The sequence below is a fragment of the Grus americana genome, chromosome 8, assembly GCF_028858705.1.
Source record: "Grus americana isolate bGruAme1 chromosome 8, bGruAme1.mat, whole genome shotgun sequence".
In the NCBI taxonomy this organism is placed as follows: Eukaryota; Metazoa; Chordata; class Aves; order Gruiformes; family Gruidae; genus Grus; species Grus americana.
In genome coordinates, this window is record NC_072859.1 from 11,217,033 (window position 1) to 11,230,971 (window position 13,939).

Here is a 13,939-nt window from a genome sequence, read left to right on the forward strand (position 1 = left end):
AATTTCAGTATGATGAACATAAAAACTTACTTCTAAACTCTACTAAAATTTTAAACTTTTAAACGGTATATAATCACTTTACAGCACGTCAAATGGTGACCATTATTTGAAGGAAAATATTTTACACAATCAGAATATTTAAAATTACCTGTTCTTTAGCCAAATAATCTGCCAGGGTATTTAGGAGTTTGTAGTATACCTCAAACCATGGTAGGTAACTAAAACAGGAGGGGAAAAAGCATTTTAATAAAATATCCGTGTGTTTTTTCCAGTGCTTATAAAATACTACTGCGATTAATCTGACTTGCACATATTTATAATACTTCTACAGACAAATAAAATGCATATAAAACCTTTCCGCACAAATTTAATGGTACATCACAGATAGATAGTAGCAAAGATACAATTCTTTGTGTTGGACACCTGCTTGAAGTTCCATTAAGCATGTATTAGCTCATAATACTTCCACTTTTCATTATTTTAAAGGCACCAAAAAAATCATTTTAAACATTGCCAAATGACATTCCCATTATCTTTAATTGTTATGTCTTTCAGTAGTTACGCTGTTTGCAATACTGAGACTCTGTGTCCTGTTGTACCTCGTGGACTGCCAGAACTGCTGCTTCCCTGGAGAATGAAAAACGATTTTACCTGGGCAGACCAGGTACCCCGTGTTTGAGAAGTGGGGCAATGCTATGCAATAACATAGATGTGTAAGAATATCGGTCTCCCTATAAAGTCATTTCTAGAGCTAGAATGAGCTTCTAAAAATATGAGAGCATTCACAAATATTGTAAACACACAGCACATTAAGACATGAATACTTTAATAGACTTTTAACACAAGTCTGCAGCCCATATGCGTGCAACACTCTCAGTGAGTTAAACAGAATCCAAGATAAATAAGACATAACTGAAGAGCATGAGAAAAACTCAAACACAGTGGCATCAGGTCCATTTTTTGTCGTCTATTTACAGAACAGTTACCTTCACTAGTGACATCATCAGTGACCACATGCTACAGAATTTTCCATAATCACTATTTAAGTCTATGCTACAGATGTAGTAAGTCCGGTAAACTAAACAGTACCAGCATAAATTACTCCTTATTTACAAATTACACACCTTCTCATGTCTGTTAGAATTTTATCACAGAGAACATTACTAAAATGGTCCTGATATAGGTTAATGTTAGTTGTTTGAGGTTAAAAGGGGGGTTCGAAGGAAATAAAGCCTGAGGTGTTTTTACTGCATTTCATACCCATACGTAACAATACCACACGCTTTGTTATTCTGTGCAGTGTAAATCCACGGACATACTTTCAATGCATTTCTTAAAAGCTTTAGCGCATGTTACGGACAGACCTTAAAATCTGAAATTTATGTTTTTCAGGAAACACGCAACTGCAACTGTAAAAGCCCAGTATGCAGAACCTAACTGTTTTCCCTGATAGGAAAAGGAAACCTGTTAGGGGAAACCCTGGCTGGCAGAGGAGCCAAGTCTACGTTTGTGCAGTGAGTCCAGTGAAGGGTCATGTTTTCTTTGTAACACCTCTGTTCGCAGTACGCAGCTGGCAAGGCTTTAAAAACAGATCCTAATTCTTAGGGCAAAGAAAGAGAACAGCAGAAATCTGAACATACAGTTACACATTTTCTAGTAATCTTATTTACAAATACTTATAAATGCTTAACTGCTGGTTCTTAGGGAAAAAAAAAAAAACAACCCAAACAAAACTACCACAAAAACACCACACAAAAAACCATGATGCATTTACATTTGCCAAGCCAAAGCGACACAGAGGTAATGATTTCTTTTAGACCTACTGTATTAATGCCTTTATCACACTTTACCATAGATTGCACTGGCTATTAATCAGAACTACATCAACCTCTTAATGCTCACAGACATTTTTAATGCTTGGTATTGTTGACAGTAGTTAAGGTGTGACATTATTGCATTTGCTTTTCAATATATTCTTATATAATCATAAAATTTACTTCATTGCACCTGCGTAAGGCCACTCTGCTTACAGGCGTGAACGCTGCACGCCCTTGTAAAACACCCATCACAACAGCACCTAAAACATCTAATCTTTGAGGTTTCTTCCACCTAGGACTCCTGCTCTATTATCTTTTGAAATCGTGTTAAGCTGGTTTTACACGTCGCTGAAACGCAGCGTAGATAGGCAAACAAATCGTTCACCACAGCGTTCAGAGTACCTGCAAATGTCAGAGCTATCGCACAGTTTTACAGCAGGGACCGGAGCACTGTTCTAGCATTTTGTCCAAGTCAAGGTACGAGGTAGGTATAAATCACATAGCATTTTTATGACACTGGACACGCAAATGGGTTAAATTACCTAAAAGCTTTTCAGTCTCTTGCTATCACCTCTGCATTAGTAGTGTACATCACCACAGCATATTTTGCTGTAGAATACTCTAAAATCTTATCTGATCATTCATTTTTCATAATGCACACTAATGAACAGCATTCTATAAAAATAAAGGTTCCTACTTCAATAAAATATTAACGATATTTCTTTCTTGTATTTATGATCTCAATTTGCCTCTTACTGTGAAAAGAAAAATTAAATGCAATTTTTAAGTCCATGCATAAAAAGGTCAAATTCATTATTTGAAATTAATAAATCCTAACAGAAAGTCAAGGGAGATTTTTCTTTCATATGGCAAGGCATGCTGACCAGAGTACTCATACAAAAATTTCTTCCATTATCAAAATCAGGTTGATGATAACACTTCCATGTCTTCATGTAACAAAACTGCAAAGACAAACATTGCAAAAACAGACTACTTGAACATAGTTTAAAAATGCCAGTTTCCTTTCTGAGCTGAAAGACTGGAAAAGGAATTGCTTTAACCACAGACACAAGGTTAATACAATTTCAACATGCTGCTTAAACCTGAAAAATTAAGGAAATCGAAACAAGTGCTCCATTACGTTATATGGCATGAAACCAAAGGCCACTAAGACCCATCCTGTTTATTTTCCACATAATCTTCAGTTCTTCAAAAGCATGGTTTAATTGCAAAAGCTTTTCTTGATATTTTCAACTATACTGTTCTTACTGCAACAAAATATTACAAAGATCTGTTGGAAAGCAAAAAAGTTCCCTTTATATTTGTATGTATTTGTTAATTGTTATTAATTCAGTGTAATAAAGAATTGTTACGTCTGTTGCTTTCATAAACAATAATGAGCATTTGTGTGTGTGCATATACAATGCATCTCTGCATTCAAAAATAAACATAAACACAGGTTGTGTTTGTTCATAACAAAGACAGCTATCAGGTGGTATTTTCAATTCTCAATTCAAAGAGCAGGTATAAGCTCTTTCTATTTTGTAACATCCTCAAGGCTGTCAAGCAACATTTTTGTCGTCTTATATCACAGGCTAATTTTGCAAGCATGTGTGTGAACAACCCTATTAATTTATTTGGACTACTCTAGTAAATAGATTTATTCATAGATGGACACTCCCATGACATAGGCTTTACATCTTTCTCCAGTACATCGTATTGGAAAAAGCACTATGTCTGACACTTGCATGTGTGATCGCTAAAAACCAGGAACATTACAGGTAAAAGAATCTTCTTAGCTTGTCTTGTTAGCAAATTTTGCAAAATTATTTAATCTTTATTTAGCACAGAAGAACTAATCTGTGTACAGAAAAGTCATCAAGCACACAAATGGCCATCGACATCTGTTAGGCTGGGTGACAATTTTTTTTCAAGCCAGGACAGAAATGCACTGTCTGCAAAAAATAGTTTTGAAATGGCTGAATTTAACAGAGGAGACCTGTAATATATTACTCCTAACTCAAAACTGTCACACTAATATGTACCTTAACAACAGATAAAATCAAAATTAAAGTTCACTACTAGAAAGACCTTACCATCATACTTGTATTCATAAAATTATTTATGAGCCATGTACTTCATAATTAATTAGCTGTCTTACAAAAACGTCAAAAGGTTATCAATGAAGCCCCTTCACAGTAGATAAAAGAGAGGAAAAACAGGACTTTAACTTTCAACTTTAATGTATTTAGAAGCCTAAACTTCAAATAAAAATAATTGAGGTTCTTAAACTACAAAATCATTATTGGTTTCTTGTTTATTTTTCTCTAATTGTACGTATTGTCTTTGCATTCCTCATATAACAATCAAAAACTGTTTGAGAAACAAACATACAAGACAAACATACAACAACCTCCAATAACATACAACAATTCCTCTAAAGTTGCCACAAAACACTTCTCCCACAATAAAGAAAAACATCAAAACATACGCAATATTGTTTTAATAGATACGTATTATTCCCTGGTTGAGAATACAGTGGTCTTTATTTAAAAGTAGAGGCACTGCCTGTCACGAAAGCAAGCGCCCGAGATATTTCATGGTTAATTAAAAACGTACTTAGCATTTTCTTTTAATCCAAATGAGCCACAAGGCAGGAGCTCAGACTTTTATTCAAAGTCATGCATAACCCTTGTTGCCGTAAGTAGACTTCCACCTCACTGGTGCTTCTACTACAGCTCTGATAAAACTTTTACATTCACGAGTCAAAGGTTAAATAAAGGAGAGGAAATGTTTTCTGTCAAATAGTCAGGTAACCACTAACAGTCCTGAACTATCAGCAGGAATCTAACTTCTAGTAATCAAATAAAACTAAGGAAACTGCCTTTCCGTAGCTAAATGTCTAATGTCTAGGGGCTACTTTTCTGTCTGGAAAATTGACACAAAATGTGTAAAATTGAAACATTCTGCTTCTAAGGGATTTGCCTAAAGGAAGAGCGAGAAAGCTTCAAGCGTGGTCTGAACTGAAGAACTACAAAGGCTTACCACATAAACCTGTCTTCCTTATTAGAGCATTTCATTTGGAAACGTAGGTGACAATTTTACAGTCATAAAATTAATGAAATCTAAGACTGAGCATTTTAATGATGCATTTTGCGTTCCTCTGGATACATAAGGTCAAGCTCAGAGTCCATCAACAGTTTCAAGATTTTTAACAAAACAAATTCCAGTCAAATTATTTGCACTTTGTACTAAAACCACTCAGGTAATTCAAACACAATTTCACGTAAACTCAGAAAGTATTATTCCTACTGCAAACAGCGGGGATATTTAGAAACAATATCCAGAAGAATTAAGTCTCCTTCTATTCTTTGAAAGTGAACAGTGAAGTTTCTGCTGTGCCACTTTAAATTTCAACTGGCAAAATTACTTCTTTAATTAAAAACTGAAAAGTAAAACTAGAAGAAAAGATCCCGCATGGTATATGAGCACAACAAGGTATGTGACAATATCCCTACTGTGGTATCCCTCATTCTTACGGGGCTGCAGGAGCTCAACAGTTTGTGGAGAGGGAGGAGGTCACACAGCAGGATTCGCTCAGAAAGTTTCACCGAGCAGCCATGCAGTTTAAAGAAAACAGAACAAAACAAAAACCAAAAACTTGCAAAGGAATCACAGGAAACTTCTGGAGAATAATCCAAGATTTATTTTCTCATCTTACTACGATTTTGCACTTACGGGCACTTTGAATTTGGCGACTGCAGCCAAGCTCTGCATATTCATTTTAGCCAATTTTGTATCACAATTAAGTTCTTCAAACAAAAATGCCTGAAATAGCTACCTTGGGGGATTTGTATTTCACTGTATAAACATACAGAGAACTTGAACAAAACATTCTGATTTGGGAGAAAATTCTTTTTACACAATTCACATACGCGTGTATATAAAATGTTAAAAAATGTAAAACTTATAGCAGAATTTTTAGATGTACAAGTATGTTTTCTGTCTCAAACTATCCAGTTTAAACCAGGACCATGTGGTTGAAAATTCAGAGATGATTTCCTTTAATTAGTGTTTCAGATGAAGAATGAATTAGAGAGAGAAATCCCATAAACTACAAGGCTTTAATCTTAGAAGCAGCTTTAGGTTGTTGGTGTAAAACCTGAGGACAAGCAGCCTTTTCCTCAGTTTTTGGTTAAGAATCCCCTTCAGCAGTTCACATCCTGTCTCTTCAGCTGCCCCGGCACAGGTTAACCTTCCACAAGAGAAAAGCTGCATCCTGTTCCCCACCCATCAGCCCACCCAAATTTCTAGAGTATTTCCTTCTCATCGCTTTGACTGGCTTATTCCCACTCGTCTTTTCAGAGATTGTTACTTAAATTTTAGTTACTTATGACCATTTCATTTAGTTAGTTAATTTTTCTGCATTTGACTGTCTCTAGTTGTTGTTGTTAAAGCCCCAGTCAGCAATCTTAATGTATTACTCGTTTGAGGCGATATACGTGTATGTGCATATGTAGGCGGGCAGTTAGACATGGTATTTATGTGTTTAAATAACAGTCTATGACTGTTGTGTACATTGTCTGTGACAGACAAGGAGTCTGAATTGCTCATACAGCTGAGTCATTATGTGTGTATATACACAAAGCGAAAATAAATTTATACTACTTTGATATATGGAAGAGAGCAAGTGTGAACATGCATACACACTCTTGATATATAAAGACAGCATTCATTTGTTAAGATGTCTTTGATTTTGGTTAAGATCGACAAGCATGTACAAGGGAAAGCCAGATAAAATGCCAAAAGAAATCTGCTAGTGAGTCTTCTTTCACTTGGTCACTTCTAATGAATCTTGGAGCCAGAGCAGAAACACATCAGATGGAAATACTGATGCATTCCTTCTGTCTGAGCTAAACACAACACACACAAACTGGAGAGAAACGGACTACCAAGCTGTAAGTACAATGTTAGTGCTGTTACACATTCAGCTATGCATTGCGAATTTGAAATTGTCACAATAAAAGGAATAAAGGCAATGCTTTGATTATGGTTTGGTGAAAAATTATAGCTTGCCACTTGTCATTGCCCTAGTTATTTTTACCAAGTAACAGACCACTGACTAACCTTTAACTGATGCATGTCTGTGGGGAAACCTTAAAAGAAATACTCAGGTTTACACCAGCTGAGAATTTGCATCCTTTGCTATGCGGCACCACATACAGCATCTAAATGTGTGCACTTGGGTGTGTGTAACTGATTAAGCATTTGTTACTGTAGCCTTAGAAGTCAGCCAGACAATGTTAGCAGTACAAGTAAAAAATTTTGTTTCTAGCTTGATGAGTTGAAAAAATTAACTCCAAGAAAAGAGCTAAAATCATGCACATACGTTCTCTCTCTGGGCCTTAACAAGCTATATCAACAAAAGGTATCACAGAGAAAAGGGTTAAGTATTATACGCTCCAAAATCCTAAGAATTAAATCTTTCCAAAGTATTATTAAAGAAGTATTGTCAGGATCACAGAAAGTCAATTAATTTGCAGAATAAAATCTTTTTCTTTTGCTATTTTCATTATATGGTAGTAATTTTTTTTTTTGGCAATATTTATAGCAAATACTTATTTTTACATTACTTGCCTAAAAACATCCAGTGTACCAGCTCTCAACATTACTTTGGAATCTGTTTAAAAAGCTCACAAAAGTCTTGATGTGATATTTCCAATAACTTTAAGCACTACTCTACAAGTTTCTATATTGTCTGGTCTTTTTTTCCCCTCTGCGTGTTCTTTTACTGATATTCTTTTACAAGTCGATGTTGGGTTTGTTTCCCTAACTCATGTGGTCTGTCCTGCTAATGACACCTTCCATGACTGCCCGACTGTCATGTTGCCCAAATACCCGATATTCTGCTTTTCTCCATAAGCTTCCTAACTTACTCTCCAAAATTGTCCAAGTCACCTCTCTGCTGCCAGTGGGTTTGGCTCTTTGGCAGCACGTGGCTCCTCTTTCACCTCGTGTTTGGGGATTCTCACTTTGAAGGCAATTATACTTCAACCTTGTTCTTCTCATGTGCTGCTCAACTGGATGTTCACATTTCCTCTATGGACATTACAGGCTGCTAGGCTCTTAATTGAAGTGGCAAATTTGTCTTTTAATTAAAGCACTCTGGCTTTTAATTAATTTAATTAAAAGGGGTTTAGGACAGCAAACCAATTGTTTTTTTTCATTACCAAAACAATTATCTTACGGAAGAAGAAAGAAAAGCAGAGGGAGAAACAAAAGTGTTTCACTGAGGTCAATTTCTCCATCATCAATCTCTCTTCTGCACCAAAGCGGCATGCTCTTTATTGAGAATTATCTGGCTCTGGCGTTTCTTATATTAGATATGTTCTGGCCAAAGAACATGGAAGATGATACCCCCAAAAATCATATTTCCAAGGAAAGTAATACAGAATAGTGCACTTTATTGTTAAATTGACTGGATACTCATCAAAGATCTCATTATAAAGTAAAAATATCCACGTCATATTCAAAGTCTCTAAAGCTGCAGTGTACTGTTCTCTGCTTTTAAGCAGAGATTTCATGTTATTTAAATAGAATTATTTAGCCTCACGCAAGAATACCATCACATGGGGCTTAGGGCTACTTTTCACGTGAAAACAATGGTAACACTGTTGTAGAGAAACGATACCCTGATAGAGAAGTATAAGGCATTATCAGAGGATTTGCAAAAGATAATTTTTTCTTGTATTTTTCTTATATTCACTCCTTGACTCAATTTTTCTTATACTATCTTACCTTAGAATACAGAGGCAGACCTTGCCTCCTGACGTCAAACGGCAAAATCCAAACCTTTGCTTACTTTCAATGTCGGTGAGCACGAAGGTAAAATGCTGTCCTACTTGGTTTTGGGACACCCTGAAAAATTAGATAGAGAGCATAAAACCACTAAATCACATAAAACATGAGCATTTAAGTCATTGGTCCCAAGAATTTTCATGCTTAAGCCTCACCATCCTTCTCTCCCTCCCCACCCTCCAGGCTGCCTCCTGCACCCCAGTCCCTCCCCTCGGCACAGAGGAGCCCGGGTCCTTCCTTGGGCCGTGCCTCCGGCTGCCGTGCTCCGCGGGGTCTGGCGCCCGGTCTGAACGCACGGGCCATTCCATAAGGTCTTTTCCGAAGGAAGGCCCAAGCAGAGCCGGTACAAGCCTGCCACAGCTTGTCGGCTTTGTGCACACCTCCACAGTGGGAAATGGTAACCAAAGCAAAGGTTTGAAATTCTGCAAATAATTAATTGTCATAATACAGGCCTGGCTTCAGACAGCCATTGAAGAACTAGGGCGGGGGTTTTCCCTCCAGAATAGCTTCATTGGTTAAACCTGTCGCCTTCCCATGCACTCACACACATCTTCCTCCCTTTTTTGCACCACACATTGCCCAACAAACAACATTTTTGCTATGCTCATTTTCCAATGCAACCTTGTTCGGTTCTGGAAATGCAAAAGCCAGAAAACAATCAAGAACAAACAGCATGAGAGCTAAAGTAATAAGTAATAATATCTGCAAGACTGTATCAAAACATGCACCCACTTAGAATACGTTTACACTAAATTTCCCTGCCTGATGTTCCAACTGCCCTCACCCCCAAAGTCTGCTCAGGCAGCACGCCCTCAGCAGCGCAGGCTGATCCCTTTGGCTCTCAGGTCCCACCTCCCCTCCAGGGTCACCTCTGACTCCTCGTACTCATCTCCAGGTCCCCGTCCCAACCTCCGTTCCTGACCCCCCACTTCCTGCTTGACAGTATGAACCTCTTCCCAACTTGTATTTAAGAAGAAATGTCATCTTCTCTGCCATGACGTGTCTCTTAGCTGCTTTACGCTCTCAAGCCAGGCGCCTTTCTCTCTTGTGCAATTGGTCAGCTTCAGGCAGAGGATCACTGAGTGCACGGGACGGACCCGCTTTTCGGTGTGGCCAAACTTCAGTGATCTTCATAGAAATTGCAAAATATCTTCAGCGTAAGCATTTCAGAACACCACTAAACTGAAGTTCACTCACAGAAATACATATTGCACTTTTCCAAAATGTCCCAGAGAGAACCAGCTTTAGGCAGACCTGGCATTTGCAGCCAGCAGAGGTAACGTGGGGCATAGAATGAATCATAGAGTGGCTTGGATTGGAAGGGACCTTTAAAGATTTAATTAAAGCCAAATGAAAACAAAGCTGTGACAGGGAGTGCATGGAGATTTGAAAACATAAACGGTAGGCATTCTGCCTGTAATTCTATTGTCCTCTGTTCTTTTCACATTCTTACATGATCATCTACAGCTGAATACCTGAGCACCTGCTAGTAAGCGCTATGATTAACATGTGTCATGTGTGGTTACTTCTTAGATGCCCAGCTGAAAATGAATGCCCACAGAAGCTGAGAACCATCACAGATCTCACCGCTTTCCAGTTTAAGAGCACGAAATATTTGTTAATTTATCCCCTGCAATGTGGGTTGAGTTTTTTGTTGTGTTTTCTTTTTTAAATCTCCAAACTAAAATATAAATTTTTTTTCCCTAGGAAAGAAGAAAGTAGATGATCAAAGGGCAAGAGAAGTTACATGGACACATGTACCTTACACAGCTTAACACGTGTGTGACAAAACCTTAAAGATTTGTTACGTGATACCACTACCCAGACTGCAGAGCCTCCCACTCATCTCAATTTGGTCTAGTCCCTCGCGAACACCCAGTGACCAGCTCAAACAAAAGCCTGCGCTGAGCACATATGACATTACAAGATACTTCTTTAGTTCGGTAATTAAACTCAAATCATTAAGACAAGCATCTTCCTCACTTGTCTTCAACAGACTGGAACAACCTCGTGTGCTCTTTAAACACAGTAAATGCTCAACGGCTTTCACTCAGTCCTTCATTTTTCATGTTCTCTGTAGCTAGCACGTTGCCTGTATGCTATGCCTGATACAATAGAGAGCCATCAATAACAATGCGTTACTACTCCCCTGCCAACGATGCAATCTTCTATTTCACATCTTTGCATTTTCCTCTTTATTCCTGAGAGCAGATCACCACTGAAACCTGCAGCATGGTTTCAATATCCCCGCGCACGCTGTGGCCGGGGGCTTACGCAGTAATTCAGCAGTAGCTGGTCGGCCGGTAGCACAGCGACGTCGGCTGCCTCCTGCTCCCACCCCCTCTCTGCTCTGCCTTGTCCTGCCGTGAGGCTTGGAGCTTTCTGCAGCCACAACTGGCTTTTTCTTGCACTACAAAACACCTGGCATGGTTAGGCTGGGGTCTCTGTGCACCGTCTTAACCCAAAGAGATCATTAATAATTCACAAAAAGCAACACAGACACCCATCTACACAGGCGTTGCTTTTAATGTACCGTGTTCATGTATGTCAGGCAAATGACTACCCAGTTACTGCTTGAACACAACCCCTTAGCCCAGAAAACTCACATCAGTGAGGATCTCTTGCTTTCAGTTATTTCCCTCCTCCCTTCCCAAAACCTGAAAATGGCATGGGAAAATTAAAGCATAGGTAAAAATGTCACTACACGAGACCACTTTAAAAGTGAGATCTAAATTCTGGTATTCTCTATTAAAATAGCCCAGCCAAGTTATGACAGTTCAGCGGGAGGCAATTCCAATGCCATCTCACCACCTCCAACTCAACGTCTTCCCTTTGCTCGAGAGGTAACCCCATGTTTCAACAGTCAGTGTAAAAGTGGCCCAGCTTGAAAACTGCTTCCCACAGAGTTTAGAAGGAGATGTAAGCAGTACGTTACAGATTTTCAAACTGAGAAAAACTCCGGGGCTAAAACTGAATCTCCACAAAGAACCCGAAAGTTTGCATGTAGTACCATTTGCTTCAAAGGAACAGCTGACAGCAGCCAGTGACCATCCATCTGGACCACATTTTCTGATCAGAGTTTAAAATACTGAATTAATTCTAGGTTTCTAATTTGAAAACTCCACTTAAGATCTGGGGGCAGCAAGGATGACTGGTTTTTTAATCCTCTTCAGCAGAATTAAAACTGACTATATGTAAGCCTTACAGAAACAAAGAAATGACGACTGGGGATTTCTCTGTATCAATAGATAACCACAATGTAAGAACCAGACACACAGAACATTCGAAAAGTGCTAGCACTGCAGTTTTAACGCATACATTGATGTACCATCATGTGGACAAACGTTGGCTATGTGCCTTGGGGCTCGTGTGTCTCTGTTTCACTGCAGCTCCGAAGTCAAGCCTCCCCTTCCGAGGCAGGCAGCAGCTCCTGGCACTGCCACCGAGCCACAGCAACCATGCCTCTCGAGTCTTCCTTAATGTGAAAATCAACACAAGTAAAACGCGATTACTACGTACCAGAATTCCCTACACAAAATGTCATCCAGACTTTCTATCGAAGCGCAGGATCAACTGGCCAAGCTTAAAAAAAAAAAACCAACTTTCTGCAAAGCACAGCTCTGGTAGGCTATTTGAAGAGAGCACGAGCTACTCCCTTGTGCGGGGAGAGCAGGCACAAATCGTTCCCAACCATCGCTGACCTTCCACTCATTCCTCTGCCTTGCTTTTGACTTACTTTCAACTCCTGCCCTGCATGTTTACATTTAATCTTAGTTTAACAATAATAAATCACTAATAGCAAAGAATGTGTGTAGCTACTTATTAACCCTGCAGACTACAATAGGCTCTTTCAAGGTTATTACAGTTCACTGTAGGAATAAAAGTAGTTTTAAAAATTTTCTAAGGACATATCTACACAATGCAGAAAAGGCTCTTTGGTACCCATGGAGCAGGTAAAGAGTCATTTTAAAGATTTTTGTTTACACTACAGCTCTTGTTCAGGCCTCATTTTAAGGCTGCCTTGAGAGAGCTGATTAAGGCAGGAATTAAATCTCTTCTTTGAATGAAAACCAGTAGGTCTAATCATTAAATTTATCCCTTGCTCTCAATTATTGTTCTTCCAAATTAATCTGTTTAGGATGCAGATGATGTTTGAAATTATTTTTTCTTCACATTTTAGGAATTTTTAAAGGGTTGTGAATTTCAGAGAGATTTTTCAGAGTTCGCTTTCTTCAGTGAGTTTGAAAAAAGTGTAAGAATTTATGCATGAGAATACAGATTTTGATGACTTATTTTTAAAAGAAAACTCAGTTATTGGCATCATTAATTATAAAAGCATCACGTACACGTACTTGACCAATGTAACTGAAGTCTACAGTTCTGATTAAAGCTTTGACAGCTGCTGTCTAAACCTGAAAATTTCAAATGTATTTCATCTCCCAATCTGATGCTGAAAAGCAAACCCTACCAGTCATCCACCCTAATTGTCGCCAGATCAGAGAATAGATTAGAAACCATTGAAAGCAGGAATTTGAAAAACAGATGTTATGGTAGTGGGACAAGCTGATGGAGAGACTGGGTAACCCTAGGTTGGGCCGTCTCCTGCAACTAATTGCTATCCCCAAATCTAAGTTTCAGGGACTGTGTTCTCCACTTCCAAGCCCACACCATGATCCATGACACCACAGCTCACGCTCCCCGCGTGGATGGCTCCTCTGCTCCAACGGAGCTATCTGACTTGAGCTCTGCTTCCCAGCAACCCCAACTCCTTACACATCAGAAAGAAAAAAACAGGAAGAAAACCACAAAAAAAATACGAAAACGTACAAAGCTGCCGCCAAATAAGGAAATTCCCACAAATAAAAAGCATAGTTAGTTTATAATTGGGGTTATGTTTTCAAAACTGAAACATTAAAAGAAACCACAACTAGTTAGTAAAGAGTCTCACTGGGTGTACTGAAGTCGCGGCACAAGCTTGCTCCGTCCAGGGGCCCTGGCCACCGTACCTGGCCCAGGGTCTATCGGAGCACACCGCGGCTCCCTCGGTGTGCCCAGGTTTCATCTCAGACGGGTCCACTTCTGCACACACACGGACACCAAATAACCCACATCCGAAACCAAGAGTTACACTCTTCCACAGTGTACAGTTCATGCCGCAACCTGTCCATACAAAGGCTTCTCTCTTACACATACATTTGATATTACATATGCACATACCATAATACAAAGAGATAACAGGTGGAAAGAACTCAATTGTATAAAAC

General features: G+C 38.8%; 1 protein-coding gene across 3 annotated transcripts in view; it reads right to left on the reverse strand.

Annotated features, from left to right (window-relative positions):
• DENND1B (DENN domain containing 1B) overlaps positions 1 to 13,939 on the reverse strand; it is a 164,766-nt gene that overhangs the window by 88,801 nt on the left and 62,026 nt on the right. For all 3 annotated transcript variants that reach the window (XM_054833717.1, XM_054833718.1, XM_054833716.1), the window contains 2 exons: positions 8,616 to 8,735; positions 149 to 218 (listed from right to left, as the gene is read on the reverse strand). In XM_054833717.1, the coding sequence (XP_054689692.1) occupies positions 149 to 218; positions 8,616 to 8,735 (190 nt within the window). The remainder of the gene's footprint in view (positions 1 to 148; positions 219 to 8,615; positions 8,736 to 13,939) is intronic.